The sequence below is a fragment of the Capra hircus genome (assembly GCF_001704415.2).
Source record: "Capra hircus breed San Clemente chromosome X unlocalized genomic scaffold, ASM170441v1, whole genome shotgun sequence".
NCBI classification, from domain to species: Eukaryota; Metazoa; Chordata; class Mammalia; order Artiodactyla; family Bovidae; genus Capra; species Capra hircus.
The window spans coordinates 16,415,719-16,442,518 of NW_017189516.1; the positions used below are offsets into that span (position 1 = coordinate 16,415,719).

Below are 26,800 nucleotides of genomic sequence, written 5' to 3' on the forward strand. Positions count from 1 at the left end.
GATGGACAATCAGCACAGGAAAAGATTCTCAACATCACTCATTATTAGAGAAATGCAAATCAAAACTACAGTAAGATACCACCTCACACCAGTCAGAATGATTATCATCAAAAAAAATCCACAAACAATAAATGCTGGAGAGGGCGTGGAACCCTCTTACACTGTTGATGGGAATAAAAATTGGTATAGCCACTATGGAGAACAGTATAGAGGTTCCTTAAAAAACTAAACATAGAGCTACCATGTGAAGTGAAGTTGCTCAGTCGTGTCCAACTCTTTGCGACCCCATGGACACCAGGCTCCTCCGTCCATGGGATTTTCTAAGCAAGAGTACTGGAGTGGGTTGCCATTTCCTTCTCCAGAGAATCTTTCCAACCCAGGGACTGAACCCAGGTCCCCCTCATTGTAGACAGACGCTTTACCGTCTGAGCCACCAGGGAAGTCTGCAATCCCACTCCTGGGCATATATCTGGAGAAAAACATTATCTGAAAGGATATATGTGCCCCAATGTTCATTGCAGCACTGTTTACAATAGCCAAGACATGGAAGCAACCTAAGTGTCCATCAATAGAAGACTATATAAAGAAGATGTGGTACATATATACAATGGAATACTACTCCGCCATTAAAAAGAATGAAAAATGCTACATGAAGCAACATGGACGGATCTAGAGATTTTCATACTGAGTGAAATATGTCAGACAGAAAAGGAGAAATATTGAATTACACCTCTTATATGTGAAATCTAAAAAGAAGTGATACAAATAAACCTACTTACAAAAGAGAAACAGACTCACAGACTCAGAGAAATGGAGCTTATGGTTGCTGGAGGCAGGGAAAGATGGGGGGAAGGGTTAGTTAGGGAATTTGGAGTGGACATGTACACACTGGTATATTTGAAATGGGTAACCTACTATGTAGCACATGGAACTCTGCTCAATGTTATGTGACAGTGTGGATGGGAGGGGAGTTTGGGAGAGAATGGTGGTTTTGTCATTAAGTCGTGTCCGACTCTTGCAACCGCATGGACTATAGCCCACCAGGCTCCTCTGTCCATGGGATTCTCCAGGCAAGAATACTGGAGTGGGTTGCCATTTCCTTCTCCAGGGGATCTTTCCCACTCAGGAATCGAACCTGGGTCTCCTGCATTGCAGGCAGATTCTTTACCAACTGAGCCAGGAGGGAATCCCAAGACTACTGGAGGGGTAGCCAATCCCTTCTCCAAGGGAATTGACCCAGGAATTGAACCAGGGGCTCCTGCATTGCAGGTGGATTCTTTACCAGCTGAGCTATCTGGGAAGCCCTTGGGAGAGAATGGAAACATGTTTATGTATAGCTGAGTCCTTTCGCTGTTCACCTGAAACTATCACTTCATTTGTTTGTTAATCAGCTATACCCCAATAAAAAATAAAAAGTTTTTTTTTTTTTTAAAAAAAGAGGAGATGGAATCTCATAGGGAGAGAATATAAAGGGAGAAAAGGCAAAGAACTCAACACTCCCAAATATGAAGATAATTAGGGGACAGAAGGAAGCAAAAGCAAAGAAGCAACAGAAGGAGAGGCAGGCAGAAAGAGAACTAGAAGAATACAACAACTCTGTGGCCAAGGGAGGGAAGTTTCAAAAAGGAACTGAACTGTCAACAGAACCAAAAAGGGAAAGAGGGGAGAGAAATAAGGTGACAGAACAAAGTCTAGATCTTAAAGAAGCTTCTTAAAAATCATAGCCTTCTCTCTATATTATGCCCTTCAATGTTTGAGAAAAATGAGGCCCAGAAAGGTTAGATGGCTGGCTAGGTAGGTATTAACAGCTAGACGGTGCAGCAAAGGGAGACCACCACATGCTTAGGGAGTCTACCAAATGGGTCCAGTGAAAAGAAAGAGAACATAACAGAAGAAAAGGGGGATAACTGGATAAGTGCTAGCTGGAATGGACGGGAAGAGATGGGACTGAAGGCAAAAGCAAACAAAAATAAAACAACTTTTCCTCTGAAGCTGGATAACCTGTTTCCTTCTTCCACTTAAGTTGTTGGATTAGGAGGTCAGGGGACTCAAAGTACTCGGGTTTCCCCAGAACCTCACCCTTGGTACCTTTCCTCTCTCAATTTATACACACACCCTAGAAAACTTTTTACCATCTTTACATATGTGTGTGTTAGTCACTCAGTCACGTCCGACTCTTTGCGAACCCATGGACTGTAGACCACCAGGCTCCTCTGTCCATGGGATTCTCCAGAAGAATACTGGAGTGGGTTGCCATTCCCTTCTCCAGGGGATCTTCCTGACCCAGGGATCGAACCTGGGTTTCCTGCATTGGAAGCAGATTCTTTACCGTCCAAGCCACCAGGGAAGCCCCATCTTTATAAGAAAGATTCCCAAATCTCTATTCCAGTGCAAAGTGAAGTGAAAGTGTTAGTTACTGAGTCGTGTCCGACTCTTTGCTACCCTATGGACTGTAGCTCTCCAGGCTCCCCTGTCCATGGGGATTCTCCAAGCAAGAATACTGGAGTGGGTTGCCATACCCTTCACCACAGAATCTTCCCAATCCTGCGTAACAGGCAGATTCTTTACCATCTGAGCCACTGGGGAAGCCCAAACCCTTTAGGAAGCCCCAAACCTGGCAAGATGAATCTCTATTTGGATATCTACAGACATCCTAACTGAAATCTCCATCTCCACAGCTCTACTCCTGTTTGACTGCTCTTTGTCTCAGTGAAGGCCCCACATGATGAATGATATCAGGTAAATTATTGAACATCACCTCGCATTATATCTTTGTAAGCAAGATAAAAAAAGAAATATTCACTGAACGACAATAAAGAGTCACAGCTGTTAGAACAGCCTTGCTCAGTAAGTATCCCTTGATGGCTTAATGTTCAAGTTGGATTTACAAAAGGCAGAGGAACCAGAGATCAAATTGTCAACATCCGTTGGATCATAGAAAAAGCAAAAGAGTTCCAGTAAAACATCTACTTCTGCTTTATTGACTATGCCAAAGCCTTTGATTGTGTGGATCACAATAAACTGTGGAAAATTCTTCAAGAGTGGGAATACCAGACCAACTGACCTGCCTCCTGAGAAATCTGTATGCAGGTCAAGAAGCAAAAGTTAGAACTGGACATGGAACAACAGGCTGGTTCCAAATCAGGAAAGGAGTTTGTCAAGGCTGTACACTATCACCCTGCTTATTTAACTTATATGCAGAGCACATGATGACAATTGCCGGGAGAAATATCAATAACCTCAGATATAAAGATAACACCATAATTATGGCAGAAAGTGAGGGAGAGCTAAAGAGCCTCTTGATGATAGTGAAAGAGGAGAGTGAACAAGTTGGCTTAAAACTCAACATTCAGAAAACTAAGATCATGGCATCTGGTCCCATCACTTCATGGCAAACAGATGGGGAAACAGTGGAAACAGTGACGGACTTTATTTTCTTGGGCTCCAAAATCACTGCAGATGGTGACTGCAGCCATGAAATTAAAAGACACTTGCTCCTTGAAAGAAAAGTTATGACCAACCTAGACAGCATATTCAAAAGCAGAGACATCACTTTGCCAACAAAGGTCCATCTAATCAAAGCTATGGTTTTTCCAGTAGTCATATATGGATGTGAGAGTTGAACTATAAAGAAAGCTGAGCACCAAAGAATTGATGGTTTTGAACTGCGGTGTTGGAGAAGACTCTTGAGAGTCCCTTGGACTGCAAGGAGATCCAACCAGTCCTAAAGGAAATCAGTCCTGAACATTCACTGGAAGCTGATGCTGAAGCTGAAACTCCAATACTTTGGCCACCTGATGCGAAGAACTGACTCAGTGGAAAAGATCCTGATGCTGGGAAAGATTGAAGGTGGGAGGAGACGAGGATGACAGAGGATGAGATGGTTGGATGGCATCACTGACTCAACAGACATGAGTGTGAGTTAATTTCGGGAGTTGGTAATGAACAGGGAGGCCTGGCATGCTGCAGTCCATGGGGTCGCAACAAGTCGGACATGACTGAGCAACTGAACTGAACTGATGGCTTAACGGTAAATTGCAAGTCTTCAATTAGCCTCATTCAGCTTTATGCCGTGTGTGACAGACACTTGTAGGCTACCTCCAATAATTCCTATCTCCTAGTGCTTATGCCCTTGCCTCGAGTAAGGGTAGGACCTGTGACCAGCTTCTAGCCAACAGAATACAGCAAGGGTGATGGATGTCATTCCCATGTTTATTATGATTCCTTCTTGCTGTGGTGACATACAGACTTTGTCCTTTGCTGGCCTTGATGAAGTGAACTACTATGTTATGAAGTGCCTATGAAGAGGGCCATGTTGCAGGGAACTACAGCTAGCCACTAGGATGTGAAGGCCTCAATCCTACAACCAACTAAAGAACTAAATTCTGCCAACAGGTATGTGGGCTTGGAAGAAGACCCCAAGGCCTCAGGTGAGACTCGTGGTCCCAACCAACACATTGATTACAGCCTGAGAGAATAAGCAAAGGACCTAGCCAAGCCATGACAGGCTCGTGAACCATGGAAACTGTGAAATAATACACTAAGTTTGCAGTAATTTATTGTACAGCAATAGAAAACTAATGCACCATGCACTATTTTATTAATTACTTGGGTAAAGATATTCATGACATATGTACAATAATAATGCTAAAACAGGATGAACAAGAAATAAAAATTTAACTACATTAAGGTTTAAGTAAAAGCCTAGACAGAAAGATTTTTGTAAACAAAAGTATTTAAAAAGAAAGTGAGAAAGAGACAGAGACATACTTGGAGTAAGAAGTAGGCTTTGGGCTCATTATGAGCTCATAGTAAGATGTGGCTGCGAAAAACTCAGTATTACCTGAGGCCATATTAATAAAGCATAATGGACAAAGCAAAAGGAGAGACAGTCCTACTATACCATATAAACTGGTCAAAACAAATCAATAACTTCCCTGGGTGCCTCTATTTAAGGCATTAGAAACATGAATATTCCTGTCCCTTAAGTATTTTCCACTCTATATGGGGAGCTAATATAAACATTTTAAAAAGTTAAACCATAATAAAGAATTTAAACAGCAGCTTGAGATAATGATAGAAAAGATATTATAAGGTAGGTGTTAGAATTCATCTGGCAATTAGTTAAAGGCAGTAACAGATGCAGAAGTTCAGAAGAGGGAGACGACACACCATTATCAATATTATGATTATTGTTTTGCCAATATAACATATAAAAGTGAGTGTACTCACACTGAGATTCAATTTACATTACTGAGCACAAGCACTCAAATTCTGAAATATCCAGGTTAAAAAAAAAAAACATTCAGACAATCTATGCTATTTCAGGGGCTTTTCAGTTACAGGTAACATTATATTTTACAGATGAGTAAATACTGACAAAAGAGGCTTAAATAATTTGATTATAAACCAGTAAGTCAAATACAAGGGGAAAAAGTGTAAGCAGTGACAGATTTTATTTTCTTGGGCTCCAAAATCACTGGTGACGTTGACTGCAGCCATGAAATTAAAAGATGTTTACTCTTTGGAAGAAAAGATATGACAAACCTAGACAGTATATTCAAAAGCAGAGATATCACTTTGCCAACAAAGGTCCCTATAGTCAAAACTATGGTTTGGCCAGGAGTCATGTATGGATGTGAGATTTGGACCATAAAGAAGTCTGAGCCCTGAAGAATCAATGCTTTCAAACTGTGGTGCTGGAGAAGGCCCTTGAGAGTTCCTTGCACTGCAAGGAGATCAATTTTAAAGGACTGATCTTAAAGGAAGTCAATCTTAAAGGAAATCAATCCTGAATATTCATTGGAGGGACTGTTGCTGAAGCTGAAGCTCCAATATTTTGACCACCTGATGCGAAGAGTCAACTCATTGGAAAAGACCCTGATATGGGTAAAGACAGAAGGCAAAAAGAGATAGATAGCATCACTGACTCAACGGACATGAATCGGAGAAAACTCCAGAAGACAGTGAAGGACAGGGCAGCCTGGTGTGCTACAGTTCCACAGGGTAGCAAAGAGTCAAGGCACAACTTAAATGACTGGACAACAAGTCAACTGTACTGAGAAGCAGATTTTCTCTTAATCTAGAAAGCTAATAAAAACTCCTATCACCTTTTTACATTACAATGGCTACTTTTGGTTCACAATGTTTTTGTTAAATAATGTGAAATCTTGGGTTGTTCTTTACTCTGCTTCTCCCTCCAAAGTTGACCAGTAGCCAAGCTTTGTCATATCTTCTTTTGTGATGTTTCTCACATTTAGCCTTCCTTTGGTGGTTTAGTCACTAAGTCGTATCCAACTCTTGCGACCCCATGGACTGTAGCCTGCCAGGCTCCTCTGTCCATGCAATTCTCCAGGCAAGAATACTGGAGTGGGTTGCCATTTCCTTCTCCAGTGGATCTTCCCAACCCAGGAATCAAACCTGGGTCTCCTGCACTGCAGCAACTTTACCAACTGAGCTACAAGAGAAGCCCCAATTAATTCTCCCAAATTAACATTTTATATCCAGGCCCTCACACTGCAGCAATCTCCTAACTAATCCTCTGCAATTCCAGTATCTCCTTCCCACCTGCCTGTCTTTCTAGGATGTCTGTTTCTTCTCCCAGTTTCCCCCTCCTTTATGCCTAGTCCAAGCTGGGGACATTTCTAACAGCTTCTCTGATCATCAGCAATGACAAAAATCTTCCTGTCTGTTCTCTAAGCCTAACTTCCGGGTCTGGGTTCAGGCTCAACATAAAGCCACAGTACAGGCAGCTCCTCATGCTCTATGGTTTCTAGAACCAGAAACATCTCTCAAAAGTGGCACTCTCTATGATTCCAGTCTTTCTACCCGCATCTTCAGCCTGAAAGTCCTTAGCCTTTCTTCTTTCTCACAATTCTTTCCATCCCTCCAGCCTCTGCCACCTGCCCAATTACACAGACATACAATTATACATCCTACAATAAAACCTGTCTTGCTTCTTAATCCATTTTTAAATCTTCTATCATTCATCTCCTGGCTAAAATTCGAAATACTAAAGAACCAGGTTCAGCCAAGACTGGATAGTGACTCTTGTCTCCACATACACACAACTGGGTGAGGGAACTATTCCTGATACCAAATCAAGAGGACATTCAACTAGGAGTAACTTTTACTTCTTGAAGCTCAGGAAAAAGCCTTCTTTTGCTGAGGAGAGAGTGGGCTAAAAATGAGCCTTAAGCATTTGAAGATTTAACTTAATCAAAACTTTATTATGCAAATACAGATAATTTAAATCTTCTCTGCCTCAAACATAAGACTATACTGGCATTCCTCCTCCATCCTTAAGCAAAAAAGCTTAAGAAACTGTAGTGTAACATTCACTTATAATATTTAAACAAGTGGAACAAGAACAACAGATACTTATTCAGACACTTAATTGTTTAACTGTGGCCTAGAATACAATTATTATGCAACTTAGGCATTAAAATATCCATGTATCAAAACTAATGACATAATTAAAATTGCTTCATCAAGAAAACCTAGCAAAATCATGATTTTCACCTAATTTTATCTAATTTTCTTAGTATTAAGCTTTAACAAAGCCACACCCACCCCACCTCATCCCCCAAGCCTCCTGGTCATGACGATTCCCTGGTAGCTTTCAAGGGCCTTTGATTTGTCCAGACTCTGCCTCCTATGCTTCAGACCTGACCTCTCACCTCAACCACTATGACATCTTTCATTTCTTCATATAACAGTGTCAAGAAAAGAATCTAGTGACTATTATTAAAAGGCAGTATAGCTTGTTGGAAACAAGTCAAGCAATATAGAAAAGTGTCAAGTGAAAATGACAGCTTGCAGTTAGCCATTCCTAATCTAAAAGAACTGATAACTCTTTCAAGAGCATCACTTCCAGAAGATGTCTATGCAAATGTAAACTACTTATGCATACAAACTCAGATCTATCTAACTTATACCTCCCCACTTTGTCCTGCTATACAGATGGGATCATACAATACCATTTTGGACCTTTCTTTTCTCACTTAAAATCTATCTTGGCCATCTTCACTCTTTTTAATGAAACACATTCCATAGTGTGTATACACCATTATTAATGTAACCTGTCTCTCATGATGAACATCACAATTATCAATAGTGAATAAATGACAATAATGAGGCACCTAACATCCAGGTAACAAGTGGCTTTTGTGCAGTTTCTTTTTAGACTAGAGTCATTGGGACAAAAGGGACACATATTTTACATTTGGTAATAAAGTTCAAGCTGCCCTCCAAATGGGCTCTAACAATTTATACTCCCACCAACACTGCACAAAGGGTGGGCTTTAAAAAAGTCAATCACCTGGTCTGAAGTTCCTGCAGTTCAAATAAGGAACCAGATATTTGACACAAAAATAGCAGCACACTGATGATTTTGTTACATGTTTAACAGTCAAGAAAACTAGATGCCATGGCTAGTGGCAGCCACACCCTGCTGTGATTAGCCTTGCCCCATCCAAATGCAAATTTAGAGAGTGCTACTCTTCACAATTTATCCAGCTCTTCAATAATGAATTCTTTAGGCTCAGAGATTTTATTGAGAGAATTCAGGATAGAAGAGAAACTTATACTGCTTCTGGCAACATAATTATCTCTAACACCAGGAGTGCTACATAATGGTGTGATATAAGGTGGTTTATACTTACCCATAATTAGTTAAAGGCATTGGTAATAGAGGCACACTTTGAATATGTAAGAAATAAGTACATTAATGTATTCATGGCTTGGAATGATCTGGTTGACATTTCACTAGTTTAAAATTTGTTTCCCTTCCCGCCACACCAATGGTAGTGAACATCTGTAGGCATCACTGCATAGAATCCAATGAATCACATCTAATAGAATAACACTTGTTTAACATTCTACATTTTGCAAAGCACTTTAGCATATTTTACCTACTTTAATATTCATGGAAATCCTGGTACAAAGGCCAGGCAAGTATTACTCATTAAACAAAGCCTCAATGAACACATAGTATGTGGCAGGCACTCGCTGCTAGACAGTTGGTATGCAAAAGTGACAAAATTCAACGCCCATTTATGATAAAAACTCTCCAGAAAGTAGGCATAAAAGGAATATACCTCAAAATAATAAAGCCATATATGACAAACCCACAGCAAGCATCATGCTCAATGGCAAAAAACTGAAAGCATTTCCTCTAAAATCTGGAACAAAAACAAGGGTATCACTCACCACTACTATTCAACATAGTTTTAGAAGTCCGAGCCACCACAGATAAGAAAAAGAAATACAGATTGGAAAAGAAAAATAAAATTCTCACTGTTTGCAGATGACATGATCCTCTACATAGACAACCCTAAGGATGCCACCAGAAAACTTACTAGTGCTAGTCAATGAATATAGTAAAGTTGCAGGATATAAAATTAACACACAGAAATCTCTTGCATTCCTATACACTAACAATGAAAAATCAGAAAGAGAAATTAAGGAAACAATCCCATTCACAGTTACAACAAAAAGAATAAAATACTTTCTGTATACAGAAAACTATAAAACACTGATGAAAGAAATCAAAGATGACACAAACAGACTGAGAAATATACCATGTTCTTGGATTGGAAGAATCAATAGAGTGAAAATGAATATACTACCCAAAGCAATCTATAGATTTAACACAACCCCTATCAAGCTACCAACAGTATTTTTCACAGAACTAGAACAAATAATTTCACAATCTGTATGGAAATACAAAAGACCCCAAACAGCCAAAGCAATCTTGAGAAAGAAGAAGGGAACTGGAGAAATCAACTTGCCTGACTTCAGGCTATACTACAAAGCTACAGTCATCAAGACAGTATGGCACTGGCACAAAGACAGAAATATAGATCAATGGAACAAAACAGAAAGCCCAGAGATAAATCCACACACCTATGGACACCTTATCTTTGACAAAGGAGGCAAAAATATACAATGGAGAAAAGACAATCTCTTTAACAAGTGGTCCTGAGAAAACTGGTCAACCACCTGTAAAAGGAAGAAACTAGAACACTTTCTAACACCATACACAAAAATAAACTCAAAATGGATTAAAGAACTAAATGTAAGAACAGAAACTATAAAACTCTTAGAGGAGAACACAGGCAGAACACTCTTTGACATAAATCACACCAAGGTCCTCTATGACCCACCTCCCAGAGTAATGGAAATAAAAACAAAAACAAACAAATGGGACCTAATCAAACTTAAAAGCTTCTGCACAACAAAGGAAACTATAAGCAAGGGGAAAAGGCAGCTTTCAGAATGGGAGAAAATAATAGCAAATGAAACAACTGACAAAGAATTAATCTCCAAAATATACATGCAGTTCATACAGCTCAATACCACAAAAACTAACAACCCAATCAAAAAGTGGGCAAAAGAACTAAACAGATATTTCTCCAAAGAAGACATACAGATGGCTAATAAACACATGAAAAGATGCTCAACATCACTCATTATCAGAGAAATGCAAATCGAAACCACAATGAGGCATCATCTCATGCTGGTCAGAATGGCCACCATTAAAAAGTCTACAAAGAATAAATGCTGGAGACGATATGGAGAAAAGGGAACCCCCTTACACTGTTGGTAGGAATGCAAACTGGTACATTCACTATGGAGAACAGTGTGGAGATTCCTTAAAAAACTGGGAATAGAACTGCCATATGATCCAGCAATTCCACTGCTGGGCACACACACCAAGGAAACCTGAATTGAAAGAGACACAAGTACCCCAGTGTTCACTGCAGCACTGTTTACAATAGCTAGGACATGGAAGCAGCAACCTAGATGTCCTTCAGCAGACAAATGGATCAGGAAGTTGTGGTATATATACACAATGGAATATTACTCGGCCATAAAAAGGAATGCATTTGTGTCAGTTCTAATGAGGTGGATGAAACTGGAGCCTATTATACAGAGTGAAGTAAGTTAGAAAGAGAAACACAAACACTATATATTAATGTGTATATATATATATGGAATTTAGAAAGATGGTAACAACAATACTATATGCAAGACAGCAAAAGAGACACAGATATAAAGAACAGACTTTTGGACTCAGTGGGAGAAGGCAAGGATGGGATGATTTCAGAGAACAGCATTGAAACATGTATATTACCATATGTAAAATAGACGACCAGTGCAAGTTCGATGCACAAAGCAGGTCACTCAAGCCAGTACTCTGGGACAACCAAGAAGGGTGGGGTGGGGAGGGAGCAGGGAGGGGGTTCAGGATGGGGGGACACATATACACCCGTGGCTGATTCATGTCAATGTATGGCAAAAACCATCACAATATTGTAAAGTAATTATCACCCAATTAAAATAAATTTTTTTAAAAAGTGATAGAGACACCCCTCTCCTTCACTGATACCCTGCTCTGTCCAATCTATCTGCAAAGCCTCCACATTGCACTTAGGATACTTGGTTACATGGCCTATGAAACTCTGTGTGACCAGTGACCAGTCCTCTGCTCACTCTTCCAATTTCTTTCTTTCATTTTTTTTTTTTTTTTTTGGCAGCACTGCTTGTCATGTAGGAAATTAGTTCTCCAACCAGGGATTGAACCTGTGTGCCCTGCAGTGGAAGTGCCAAGTCCGAACCACTGGACCACCAGGGAAGTCCCCCTTCCTTCCAATTTCATCCCATGCCCCTTTGTACCTTCTTCACTATGGTTCAGCCCCACTGGGCTGTGCTAGGGAAGAATCCAGGTTCTTTCCACCTCAGGGATTTCCACTTTGTTTCCTCTGCCTGGGATGCCCTTCCCCCAACTCTTCACTTGGATAATTCTTGCTTATCTTTCAGCCTCAGCCAAACCTGTCACTTTTTCCCAGACCTTTCCTCCCAATAAATCATGTCTCATTTATTATTCTTTTTCAGAGGACGTTATAGCACTCATGACACTTCATAATGAAACATGTGTGCATCTGTTTGCATTCCAACTCTCCCACATGACTGCAAGGCTTAGAAGGACAAGAATCATGACTTTTGTGGCCACTACTATATCCCCAACACCCACCCAACCCAATGTCTGGCATACAGAAGACACAAAAACAAAAGTACTGAACAAAAACAGTCAATGCCTTCAAGGGATATATAATATAGTGGGGAAATACACAAAGAAGCAAATTTTACCAGAGGATAGGCAGGGTTTCAGGAAGGGCTACAGAAAAGAGATGACCTCTGAGCTGATGACTGAAAGATAAGTAGACATTTGCCAGGAATGTGACCTACTGAAATGCTCTAGGCCACCAAGGGTAGACTGTATGTGGGGAATGGCAAGGACCATGTGATGTCATACAAACTTTTAGCTTTGATACCTGGGTAGATAGTGGATCAAGCAGTACAGTGAATGTAAGAAGAAGTTCTATTATTATTAGTTACCAGGGTCCAGAACCCAAGGAAAAGAAGCCATTGGCAGAGTTTGGCATTTGGATAGTGTCAAGGGAACAATCGCATTCCCTTGTTCATCTGCCTCTCATCACTCTCAAGCTAAATAGGAAAGATCATGATTTCAACCTGGGAATATTCAGTGCTTAGTCATAGATGGCCACACATAGGTCAGGCCAGGCCAAGGGAGGGCAATGGATTCCATGAGGCTCTTCATGGAAGTAATAAGGGCAGAAATCCTAAACAAATACAATAAAATGCTACCTCACACCTGAATGGTATTGGGTTGAAAAGCATGAGGATATGCCATTACTAGGGAGTTACCACACTCTATTAACTCAACAGCTTCTTTGGTCTGCCAACAGGTCTATAAATGCCTGCATGTTAACAGAAGATAGGAAACTTTCCTGGTGGTCCAATGGTAAAGAATCTGCCTGCCAATGTAGGGGACAAGGGCTTGATCCCTGGTCCAGGAAGATTCCACATGCCACAAAGCAACTAACCCTGTGTGCCACGACTACTGAGCCTACACGCCTAGAGCCCCTGCTCTGCAACAAGAGAAGCCACTGCAATGAGAGGCCCATGCACAGCAAATAGAGAGTAGCTCTTGCTCTCCGCAACTAGAGAAAACCTGAGTGCAGCAATGACCCAACACAGCCAAAAATAAAATAAATTATTTTTTTTAAAAAACAGAAGATGGGAAAAAGAAAAATCTGGCATTTGTTGCCACCCATAGTGAAACTTTCTAGGCCTCCCTCCCCCTGCCCCACCACACACAGAACAGTGTTACATGAAACAGGAAGCTTTGAATCACAATTCTGGTTAAAACCTAAGGAACCTATAGTTTATTTCAAAAATGCTAACAGAGGCACAGGAAGAAAAAAACACATCCTGGAAGCCTCCATGACAAAGCAATTCTTTGGGGAGGAAAAAACCAAACTTTTCAAAACAGCAATTAAGCAGGGAAAGCAACAGTAGGAAAAGACAAACATTTAGCAGAAAATTATAAAATAGAAAAGCCTGGGGAAGTGGTAGCAGTGTAATGCACTAGGGCTAAACAAGCACACAGATTGGCACTGATTATCAAGCTGGGGGCCCAATCCTGGCTCTGTGCCCCATGTGACAGCTGTATGGCCAGAATGAGTCTCCTTGGGCCTCAGTTTCTTCCTGTGCAAGATGAGATTCTGGAAACAGATCATCTCAAAAGATTCTTTCCAGCTGAAAAATATCCCTGTAAGAGCATAGCGATTTTTTTCTTTCTGTCACAATTATAATACAATGAGAACAGCCATGACAGGCCAGGCATTTTGGTGATTCTCACTGTCACCTACAACTGTGTGAGGGAAACACTATTCTATGCAAAAGGATATGATAATAGAAAAGGACAATATGATAATTATTTTTTAATGGGTAGGGGATTTCCTTTCGAAAATGTAATGAAAATGTCCTGAAACTAGAGAGTACTCACAATATTGTGAATGTACCAAATGCCACTAAATTGTGTACTTTAAAATAGCTAAACTGGCAATGTTTATGTTATGTGTATTTTACCACAATTAAAAAAGAAACTTCCTGGGAGGGAAAAATGAGCATTTGTCTTTGGGATGCAATTTGTTTCTCTTAGAAACTGTGGGAGCCCCACACTGTTGGTGGGAATGTAAATTGGCACAGCCACTATGGAAAACAGTCTGGAGGTGTCTTAAGAAACTAAAAATAGAACTACCATATGATCCAGCAATCCCACTCCTGGGCATATATATGAAAAATATGAAAACGAATTTGAAAAAATACATGCACCTCAATGTTCACTGCAGCACTATTTACAACAGCCAAGACATGGAAGCAACCTAAATGTCCATCGACAAATGTATGGATAAAGAAGATATGGTACATATTTACAATGGAGTGTTACTCAGCCATAAAAAAGAATAAAGACATTTGCAGCAACATAGATGGATCTAGAGACTATCATATTAAATGAAATAAGTCAACCAAAGACAAATATTATATGATATCACTTACATATGGAATCTAAAGATATAATACAAATCAACTTATTTACAAAAGAGAAACAGACTCACGGACAGAGAAGACAAACTTATGGTTACCAAAGAAGGGGAGGCACAAACTAGGAGTATGGGATTAATAGAAACACATTATTTATAAACAATAAGGATTTACCATATAGCACAAGGAACTATATTCAGTATCTTATAATAACCTATTATGGAAAAGAATCTGAAGCTATACACCTGAAACTAACATAATACTGTAAATCAACTATAGTTAAATAAAAAATAAAATATGGAGGAGCACTTCCTTATAGATGAATTCCAGTTTTTAAAAAATGAGGGATGATAAAATTGGAAAAATTATTACTTCTCAGAAATTCGAGTAGAGATTGCCAATTAATGCTAAAACTGTTGGAGGAATGATTTGGGAAACAGGATATTCATAAGGTCTTACAGTACCATGCCACAGATATTTTTTATTAATTATCTTTAAGAAACAGAACCTCAGCAATGAAGAGATATGGCAGACACCTCCTTAATAAATGATTACTTTAGCATCACCAATAACAGGGTAAACTGACATTACATGTCTTTACCCAAAATGTAATGCAGTGGACGTACACAACATCACCTATGTAAATTTCTTGCCAAAAGCACACAACTCGAATCTAATCTCAGGAAAACAGTCACACAAACCCAAACTGAGGAATGTTTTTTATATGACAACTGTCCTGGCTTCTTCAAAACTGTCAATGTATCGCAATGAAACAAAGAAACGGGAACAAAAGGGACAGAAAATCAAATATTTGTCCCTTGATTGGATACCAAATGTCTCCTCAAAAATGCTATAAAAGATACTTTAGGATAATTGAAAAAAATATAATTATAAGCTATAAACTACATAAAATTATTGTATAGGTAATAAATCCTTGAGTGTGAACACTATTATTGTTATGGAGGAGAAAGTCTTTCTTCCCATTCTCTTTAATTAAAATTTTATATTGAGATAGAAACATAATTTGTAGATTCACATGTAATTATAAATAGTACAGAGTGATGCAATATACCCTTTGAAGTACGATTATTATTAACCTCATTTTACAGAAGAGGGTGAGGCCCAAAGAAATGCTAGCAGCAACAGAGCGAGGATACAAACCCAGGGAGTCTGTCTCCAGAGACTACACTTGACCCCAGAGGACATAACTGAGGCTTTTGGAGCTTAGGGAACTCTGGTTACCAACTGGCAGAAACGGGTTCTGAAGCAGGTGTATCGGATTCCAAGGCCCATGTTCCTTCCACACTGGACGCTTGGGAAGGAATAGCTGGCTCTTAGAGAAAAATTTTCTGAAAGTCTGTTTTTGGTTACCCCCTACTCAGTGTTTTTCATCATAATCCATACCCCATCCCATTTTGCCCCACTGAGGAGTTGTGGTAGGGTAATAATGAAGAGAGACGAAGAACTCACTTCCTGTACCTGCCATAGCTGAGACACTGTACCAGAGAAAAAAGAAGGGGAGTGAAGGCTCTGTTTCTTTACTCCTGTACTAACACCATCCCTTTTATTTGAGAGTCACACACATACTAACATTTTGGTCAACAGAACAGGACCAGATGGCTTTTCCTAGGTGATGGTGGTCCAATCATCGAGGCACACAGCCATCGAGATTTCACACTGAAGCTCTGTGATCAATTCACTGACTGCTTTGTGATGCTCCCCTTGGCGCCCAAGTGTTAGCTAAATCACCAGAGTGTTTACAAATACACTGTGATGTGCTTAAAAAAAAACAACTGCAAGGTTGAAATTTACTTCCCTTGGATCTGAAGCCAACAGAACAGTTTCTCACTGCATCTGTTTTATTTTCATGCTTACCCAGACATATTTTGCCACTTCACCTTATTATGTAACTCCCACACTAGATTAAGTGTAATTTCCCCATTTTTGCACACTTTTCCTGTCCCCAATCTCACTCTCAAAAGAGTTTTTTTGGAGTCAATAGAAGAGACAGCCAAAAATTACAAGAATACTTAAGGAAGAATTAATATTAAAAAAAACCCTCAGGGATTTAGTGTGTTTTGTTTTGTTTTTTATTTGGAGGTCGAGGGCACAGAAAGGCTGAAACAGCTGTCTAGAAGCCCACACAATTCACTTCTTTCCTTGTTAGACGCACTGCTATTTTATACCTCATTTCCAAATAACTTGTCTTCTGATTTAAAAGAAATACATATTTATTATATAAAATTTGGAAAATACAAGTACAAAAGGGAAAAAATAAAAATGCATCCTACTACCTGGGGATAGCCAGTTCAACAGCTTTGGATCATTTCCATCCATTCTGTATTTATCATCACATTCATAGGTATACAGATGTAAACACATAAAGATATACATAAACTCTCAGTTACACTGAAAAGACAGAAATAGAATAATCCCATACTCTTCCATTATACCATGAAGATTTTCTTTGGCACTGGTCTTGATTTTTAATAGCCAGATATTTTGCTCTGTGGACCTGTCATAATTTACTAACATTCCCCTATGTTAGTTTGTCACCATTTATAAATACTTTAGTATATAAAGTTGCGTACATATATCTGATAGTTCCTTCAGAAATTACACTTGTAAAAATTAACAAGGAATCTATGTTATATACAAAAAAATTAAAAGATACAAATAAGCAAAAAGAAAGTCAACCATAGTCATTTTAAAAAATACTTTGGTGTCTATCCCCTTAGACTTTTCTTTCTATGAAACACACATGGACATGACACATATATTAATATGGGATCATACTATTAATAATAAAAAGTAACAGTTACTAATAACAGTTACCATGTATTGAGTACTTACCACATGCCAGGCACTGTGCTCTTCTTTTTTTCTCGCTTTTTCCTGGACTCTTTTTTTTTTTTTAATTGTAGTATAGTTGTTTTACAATGTTGTGCTAGTTTCTACTGTACAGGAAAGTGTATCAGTTATACGTATATGTATATTCCCTCATTTTTGTATTTCCTTCCCATTTAGGTCACCACAGAGCACTGAGTGTAGTTCCCTGTGCTAGACAGTAGTTTCTCATTAGTTATCCATTTTACACATAGTATCAGTTGTTTCTATATGTCAATCCCAATCTCCCAATCCATGCACCCCAGCCTTCCACCCTTGGTATCTATAAGTGTGTTCTCTATGTCTGTGTCTCTATTTCTGCTTTACAAATAAACTCATTTATACCATTTTTCTAGATTCTACACATGTATATTAATATGATATTTGTTTTTCTCTGACTCACTTTACTCTCATCATTTTCTGATGTAATCCTTGCAACCACCCTACAGATTAGCTCAGCAGTTTCCAAATTCCTCTGCACACTGGAGTCACCTGGTGGGCCTCAACCCCTGAGCGCTGGATCTCATTCCGAGAGATTCATATTTCATCGGTCTGGGTGAGGCTTGGGCTTGGGTGGGCTTTAAAGATCCCCAGGTGATCCTAATGGACGTACAGGTTGGGAACTGTTAGGTTCACTTCTATTTTATCCCTTTCTTAACTAATGTGGAAGTTGAGGATGGGCTTCCCTGGTGGCTCAGATGTTAAAGAATCCACCTGCAATGTGGGAGACCCGGGTTCGATCTCTGAGTTGGGAAGATCCCCTGGAGAAGGGAACAGCTATCCACTCCAGCATTCTGGCCTGGAGAATTCCATGGACTGTATAGTCCATGGGGTCACAAAGAGTTGGACACAAGGTAAGTAACTTCCCAAAACCACGCAGCTCATAAAGCTGGGAATTCCATCTAGCTCTAAGCCCAGAGCCAACACTTTTTTTAACTGCTGATAATTTGGGATGTCCTTCCCACCACCACCATTTAACATCATGTTGTGAACCCATTTCTATCTTAATAAGTATAATTAATCCACATTATCATCTTAATAACTATAGTATTCCATTGTATCAGTGCATCCAGAATGCAAGTGTTATCAATTTTCCCCACTATAGAAAATGCTATAATCAATATCCTTATTGATACATCTTTCTGCACATTCTTCATTATTTCCTTAGGATGAATTCCAAGAAAAGGAATTTCTGGGTGAAAAGATAAACATGTTTTTTAAAGCTTTTGACAAATATTGCCAAATTGACATTCCCACCAGAAGTGTACACGAATGCCTACTTGCTTGTGTCCTTGCCAAAGCTGCATTTTGTCATTTCTTTTTAATGACTACAAATTATATTGGAGAAAATGGTATACCATTTTAATTCCCCCTTTCTTTGACTACTACTGAGACAGAACATTTTTTCATGTTTATTGGCCACCTGGATTTCTGCTTATGTATTTTCCTATTCCCATCCTTTGCACATTTTTCTAGTAAAATACTTGTATTTTTCTTATTAAGCTGTGAGTCTATATATTAAGGATAATGAGTCCTTTTGCAATTGTTTTGAAGTTCTCTCATGGTTTTGTGTAGAAATTTTAAATTTTCATATAGCTGATTATATTAAACTTTTTCTTCATTAGTCTACCTTTCATATTATGCATACAAATATCTTCCCTACCCCAAAATTACGTGAGTATTCTCCTATATTTTTTGAGTTCCTTTATCATTTTTTAAAGTTTTAATTCTTTAATGCAGCAGTTCCCAAGCAGGACTACACATCAAAATTGCCTACAGCCCTTCTTTAAATGCTCAGGCCTTAAGACTGAATCACAATTTGAGGGGATGAGAACTGAGCAGGAATATTTTTAAAAGGTACTTCCAATGCACCCTCTTCTTTTATTAAGAAACACTATTTTAATCCTTCTAAATTTATATTGGTGTCATTTTTCCAAGTTACTCCAGCATGTTTGTTAAATAAAGCATTTCATAAACTTGAAATGCTACTTTTATCCTCGTTGGTAAGTTCTGTGACAGGGGAGCCCACTCCTGTGTGTACTGACCACTGCCATCTCCAGGGCTCTCCATAGTGTCTGGTACACAAATGGTGCTGGATGTTAATTGAATAAACAAATGGCACCTGACAACACAAGTCTCCATCCTCATCCCAGCCCAACTTGGCTAGTATTCTCTTCAATATTTTCTTGACCATTAGACCAATGAAACTGATGTTATTAATGATGACCCTGAGTTATCAAAAATATTAAATTATGCTCAGTAAACTGTTTAAAGTGGCCAGGAAACGTCTTAGAGGACTCCATCAAACAAAGTCAAAATAATAATGTTGGCCATGTTTAAGAGGTATGGGAATTCTGATCCAGTTCTCCATGGAGGAACTAGACAGCACTGACCTGAGAGACTAACGACACTTGGCTTCCTCTAGCTCTGAAGAGTTCCTCTAGCAGATACAGAAACTGACTCAGAGCTTCCTTGAGCTGAGGACAGAACCACACATTCCCTGCTCCAAGAGTCAATTAAAAAAACTGAAACAGTGAATCAGGATACCTGAGTTTTAGTTCTGTCACTACTGCTAACCTATTTGACCACGGGCATGTCACTAAACCTCTAGGGGTTGGGCTAGACGTTGTCTAAGGATCTCTTCAGATCTAAACCTCTACATAGAGACCCAAACAAAAGAGGGAGGGGATATATGTGTACATATGGCTGATTCGTGTTGTGGTACAGCAGAAACTAACATACTGTAAAGCAATTAACCTCCAATTAAAAATTTTTTTTAAAAAGACCCAAATAGACTACTGTGGGACAGGCCTTCCAAGGACAACCCAAAATCCCCTCCACAGAATGGGGTCCCAGGTCCATTCCAGAATATAGCAAATAATAATGACAGTTGTAGAAGCAGTAGTAGTAATACTAATGGGAATACTAGTAACAGCTATTGCTGAATTTTGTGTGTGCGTGCTCAGTCGCTCAGTTGTGTCTGACTCTTTGCAACTCCTGACTACAGCCCACCAGGCTCCTCTGTCCATTGGGATTCTCCAGGCAAGAATGCTGGAGTGGGTTTTGCCATTTCCTCCTCCAGGGGATCTTCCCAACCCAGGGATTGAATCCTTGTCACCTGTGGCTCCTGTACTGCCAAGTGGATTCTTTTGGGGTTTTTTTATTTATAAATTTTTATTGAGATATAACATATTAATTCAGTATTTGCATTATATTTAAACAATCACCACGAGTCTAGTTTACCTTTATTACCATACACAGTTACAGATTTTCTTACTGTCATGGAAACTTTCAAGATCTATTATCTTGGCAACTTTCAAATATACATTAGAGTATTATTAACTAGAAGCACCATGCTATACATTACATTCCTAGGACTTATTCTATAACTGAAAGTTTGTACCTTTTGACTTCCTTTACACATTTCGCCCAACCCCACCCCACATCCTTGGCAATCACCAATCCATTGTCTGAATCTGTGAGCTGCTTTTTTTTTTCTTTAGATTCCGTGTATAAATGAGATCATATGGTATTTATCTTTCTTGGCAGGCAGATTCTTTACCACTGAGCCACCTGGGAAGCCCGTTGCTAAATTTTACTGAGCACTTATTGTATAATAGACAATATTCTAAATGGCTTACTACTAAAAACAGTGGCACAAACTTTTATGGCACTTACTATGTTTCAAGTGTTTTGTTGAATATTAACTTAATTAATCATCAAAACAACCTTACAAGGTTGAGTTCTATTGTTATCCCCATTTTACAGAAGAGAAAAATGAGACACAGAGAGATTAAGGGACTTGCCCAAGGTCTCACAGCTACCAAGTGACAGAACCAACGCAGTTGAAACTAGGCCCACACTTATAACTATTCTACCATACTGCCACCCAAACTATCATTGTACTATGCTTGTCACTTCAGAGGTTGCACAAAGCAAGGATGTGTTGCAGTTACTTCTGTGGAATACTCCCCCTCTTCATTAATGCTAGAAAAGCTGTTTGCCTCCAGTGTGATTTTAAGCAGATCAAATTTCAGGGCCTGAGATAGCAAAATATATTACTTATTAAGAAATTATGACATTTTTATTAAGAACTGTTATCCATTAAAATGTTTTTATTATAAATCATTAACTTACTAATGACATTTCCATTAAGCGGAAAGAAAACACACGGTTTTTATGCATCATTAACTTTAGCTCCCCACCTGCACAAACTCTAGGGCTTCTCAGGTGGCACTAGTGGTAAAGAACCCACCTGCCAACGCAAGAGATGCAGGTTTGATCCCTGGATAGGGAAGATCCCCTGGAGAAGGAAATGGCAACCCACTCCAGTTTTCTTACCTGGAGAATCCCAATGGACAGAGGAGCCTGGCGGGCTACAGTCCATAGGGTCACAAAGAGTCAGACATGACTAAAGCAATTTAGCACGCACTCAGGAACACAACTTTAGCTCCCCACCTGCACAAACTCTAACTCCATACTTCCAGCACTGTCTTTTAAACACTGACCTGACAGCTCACAGTATCTCAAACAAAACAGGCCAAACCAAACGCAGTACACTAACTTCCCACCACCCCCACACCCGTCACTACCTTTCATGGTCTCCGTCTCAATGAATGGCACCACTGGCCCCAGGCACCCAAAACTGGGTGTCAACCCAGGCTCGGTTCCTCCCACGTCCAATCACAGAATGTTCACAAAATTCATCTCATTCTCTATCCTTGCTTCCCCTCCTTCTGCTCAGACCCTCACCATCTCTTCCCTAAGCCACTATACCAGAAATGTCCTAACTGGTTCTTGGTTTCCATTCTCTCCAGCTCCAACCCTACCTCAATAATGCTGCCAAAGTAATCTTTCTAAAACAAAACCTGATGATGTTACTTTCCTGTTTAGAATCTTTGTCTTCGGGATAAAGTGTAAAATCCTTCCTAGGACACACAAGGTTCTTTATCATCTGGCCTCTGACTACCTTTCTTGCTTCATCCGAGGTCGTGGCCCACACATCTCACATGAGGCCAACAGAGCAACTTGGAAGTTCCCAAACAGTGCTTCTCTGTCGGCCCAGAATGCAATTCTCTCATTTGCCCATCTGGCAAACTCCCACTCATTTTTCATTTTTTTAGGCCAGCTCAAAACCCACAGTTCATCATGCTTTTCTCTGAGCAACCATCACATTTTGCATCTCTATTATAACACTTATTCAACCTGACACAACTATTTGCTTATATAGTTTGTCTCCTCGATAAGACAAGGAACCCTCTAGGGTTCTGCATCTTACTCATTTCTATATTCTACTTGTTGAATTAAAGAATGTCTCAGAATTTAAACAAGAATATCCAAACTTCTCCTGATAAATGCCCATTGGGTGAGTCAAACCAGGCATATAAGGCTGAATCTCATTTCAACAAGTATCTTTAAAGTGACAACCCTAGCATATCAAAAATACTTGTTACAGCCATAACCAACAGGAGACAGTTTTAAAAGAAACATCAGACCACCAACAAACCTACCTGTTGAATATTTATAGACATTTGAGCTCCCTTCATTCTACTCCATCTAGGTGGTTCTTAACCTTTTTTGGGTCACAGACCAATTTACGTAGTGTTTGTCTACCATTTCTTAAACCCATACTCCCTTATGATAAACATAAAAATCCCATGCATCCCTGGAGATTTTGATACTCTTCAAAACCCACCAAAAATAAAAAGAAAGTTACTTATGTAGTAAGAAATCACAGGTTCACAAGAGATGTGCTCTCAAGTCATTCCATTGTAGTAGAACAGGCATTAATATTAACGTATAACATTGAATATCTTTTAAAGTTTTTATTGGGAAGAGAAAGCCAGAGAGGTGCTGACATCTGTCTCCCCCACCTTTGAGAACCTTATGATGGAAATTTGCCAGAAACAAATAAACTGAAATATGAAAAAAAATCCTCCATCTCCTGACCTATAACCCCCATGAGCACGTGTTCAAATGAAGGCAGTTCTTTGAAAATGCTCCTGGCACTACATTTTCCTGCTACTCCTACTCTCCACACACACCCCTTCATTCCTACTTTAAAATAATCGGAACTAGCTAGCAGCAAATCCTTTTGAACTAAAAAGCTTTGTCCTGGCAAAGAGAAACGGTTAAATTAAAGAAACAGCTGCCTGGCTGCCTGCCTCTGGCTTAGGGGTTTGGGTTGTGGTAGAGAATAGAGGAGGAAAAACCAGTCGGAGGAGTAAGTACTAACTTCTTACCGTGCCACGTGGCCATCTTGATCCTATTCTCTTCCACACTGAGGTCAGCAAGCTCAGAGTTTCCCAGACCCCCTAGTTTTGTAGGGAGACTCGACTGGGATGTGGAGAGAACAGCAGCTGTATCGCCTTGTTTTCTGCAGAATGCTCAAGCTGGAACCTGAAAATGTCAACAAGAAAACGAATACCTAAATGAAAAACATTCAAATCCTTGAAAATTATCTCCTGTCCCTCTCTAGATCGCTCTTTCCATAAGCAGAGACAGTCAAGTGTCATATCTCCACCTAAGCAGCAAGGTATCACTGAAAAAAGATTGGGAGATCTAGAGTCAGTTAATATTGCCCTTGAGTGTTGTCCAATTCTGCATGAATCACTGGATCTTCAGTACATAGGTTTCAGAATCTCAAAGGATGGATGGTTGGATGAGATAACCATTAAGAGTCTCTTGATGCAACCTCTAAGTTCCACATTTTGGGGAATGAAGAAAAAGATAATATCCAATGCCCTCCCCAACCCTCAAAACACCCAACTCTACATTAAAAATTTTCATAGAAAGGATTTGTGACTAAAGTTTTAAAATGGATCTTGTATAAGAGCCATGCCCTCAAGGTCGTGGTGCTTCCTCTCCAGTTCATTATATTTTCTCACATTTTGCCAATGTCCTGTAGGAGCTTACACTGCTTTTATAATCAGGAAGGAAAAGAACCAAAGGAAAAGAAAAATGTAAAAATAGAACATTAATTTAAGTAAAACCAAATTAATTAAGATAATTTCTATTTTTAAAATGTCAAACTCAGTCTTTGGACAATACTGCTTGAAAGGATATGAAAGGCACTAGGAACGGGAGAAAAAATGAAAGGTCTGACTACTTTGTTTGATTTAGAAGATGACTATATTAAACACTTTGCTTGTCCATTTAAACAAGTTCTTAAGTATTAGAGTGGTCTTCCTTATGTAGTATACAAGCCGATCTGCTTTTTCTAAGAAACAGTCCTCACCTTTTTGACCCAGGGAACTTCAAAGTAGATTGCAATTTCCATAGCTTTCATACAAGCAACAAGTCCACCCTCTAAGTGAAAGTGCTGACAGCAGACACACTAAAGACTAACACGAACTTGACAGCCATCATTTTGGCCTTTTTTAAATGATGTTTTTTGCCGTTGTTTTAGATTTGAGTTTTACTTAACAGATAGTTAGCCAAGGTTTTAACGGAAAAGCTCAAATATATACATAAGAGGAATGAGTAACATAAAGGCTCAGTTCAGTTAACGCTCAGGCACCTATCAACTAGATTAAAAAAAAATCAAGTAACCAATCTCATTTTGTCTATTATTGTTCATGCATGGTTGTATGCTTAGTAGCTCAATTGTGTCTGACACTTTGCGACCCCATGGACTGTAGTCCGCCAGGCTCCTCTGTCCATGGGATTCTCCAGGCAAGACTAATGCAGTGGGTAGCCATTTCCTTCTCCAGGGGATCTTTCCGACCCAGGGATTGAACCCAGGTCTCCTGCATTGCAGGCAGATTCCTCACCGTCTGAGCCAACAGGGAAGCCCTCTTATTCTTGGAAATAACTTTTTTTTAAGGACGAAAGTGTGAATGTACAGACTAACCCCAAGAAGCCAACAGAGAAAAGACAACGCTTTGGCTAAGGAAAGGCTTGCGAAGTCCAAGAAAACTAGGAACTCACAAAGTCCCAGGATGGAATCACCAGGAAAATTGCTTCGATGACTTATCTGGAACCTAAAGCAGTTTGTTTTGGTTTGCCTTTTTTTTTTTTTTCTCCTCTTATTTAGCGTGCAGTACTGATGCGCGCCTCATGGGACCAGGAGAATTTAACATCTCCGAAGTCAAACCTGGGCAGCTGCTAATAAATCTATGGAGTGTACATAAAGCAGATTCTTACTGGCTTTTTATACTTCACACTTCTGGATTTCCCTCACTTATTCAGGGTAGCTTACACTGACGTTATCATATGGCACACGTACAACTTCACTTGGCACTCCCGGAACGTGATTTCCTCTGAAATATTAATAAGGTACACGCACATCAACGTGAAGGTAAAGTTTTTCCCTTGAGGAGAAGGCGCTCGAGCGCAAGCCTGTAAAGTCCGGAGAGAACCAGCTCCCCGCGTTAACTGGGAAAAGGAAAACGCAGCAACTACTTTTCCGAGAGGCTGGACTCCTCTTCTTTACGACCCACACAAACCTGCCAGCCAAGAGCAGGATGGATAAGAACGGGGCCTCGACGGGGTTTTACCAGCCAAAGCCACCCTGCCCCAATCGTGGAAAGGGGACGCCTGCAGCTAACCTCCCTCCCCCATTCAAAAGCTGGGCGGGCTTGGCGCGACTCCGCGAGGAAACTTCGCTGGGACAGCGCAGGGACCCTGGCTCGGAGAATAGGGCTGGGCTCCCTGGAAGATGCCGCCCTGCACTGGCTAAAACTGGCCGTTCTAACTCGTCCGAGTGCCAGGCGGTGGCGGCCAGGCACAGGGAAGCCCCATCTCCGGGGGGCCGAGGCAGCGGGGGAGCGCCTCCCCTGTGTCTCTGCGCCCAGGGGGTGCTCTGGGGGTGGGCCGGGGAGCAGCGGCCCGCCTAAGACCTGCTGCAGTAGAGACAGCCCGTTTGTCTTTACCTGTCGCCGAGATCCGTAGCGACGGAGCCCGTGTCCGCCGCCGGCGGGCCGAGCGCTCAGTCGGCTCTGGCGTCCGGGACACTAAGTTGAGCTAGCGCCCCACGTAGCCGGCAGAGCTTCATTCACAGCCCAGCCAGGAGGAGGGGGAGCGGAGCGGGCCCGCGGCTCATGTGACAGGCGCCTCGCAAAGATCTGCCAAGCACGGCCGCCGACTGCGCGTGCGCGCCCCAGCCAGCACTCTCCCCACACCTCGGCAGAGGTGGGGAGGAGGTGATCCCCGCCCGGGAGTCAGCAGGGCGGGGAGAGCCGAGGCGAAGGCGGTGCGGGGAGGAGTTTCCGTGCGCGCAGCCGCAGTAGGTCGGCCTTGCTCGCTGCCATATTTAATAAGGACTGGGCGGCCCCTAGCCCAGTGCTGGGCGTGTCAGTTGCTTTTGAAAAATGAATGCTGCTTTATGTTTCACTGTTTCGAGCCTGCGGTACGGTTTTGTGGTTTTGTCCTTAGAACTAAACTGTTTCTCCTGAGCTTCTGGCCCACAAAAATACCTGAGCTAATGTAATAAGTATATTATATTGTGTGTGCTGTGCTCAGTCGCGTCCAACTCTGCGACCTCATGGGCTATAGCTTG

General features: G+C 40.5%; 1 protein-coding gene across 1 annotated transcript in view; it reads right to left on the minus strand.

The window, feature by feature from the left end:
* CLCN5 (chloride voltage-gated channel 5) overlaps positions 1 to 26,419 on the minus strand; it is a 188,774-nt gene extending 162,355 nt beyond the window's left edge. Inside the window, exons 1-2 of the mRNA XM_018043883.1 lie at positions 26,175 to 26,419; positions 23,544 to 23,700 (exon numbers count right to left, since the gene is read on the minus strand). Coding sequence (XP_017899372.1) covers positions 23,544 to 23,559 — 16 coding nt within the window. The 5' untranslated portion in view covers positions 23,560 to 23,700; positions 26,175 to 26,419. The remainder of the gene's footprint in view (positions 1 to 23,543; positions 23,701 to 26,174) is intronic.
* Positions 26,420 to 26,800: the final 381 nt, after the last annotated feature.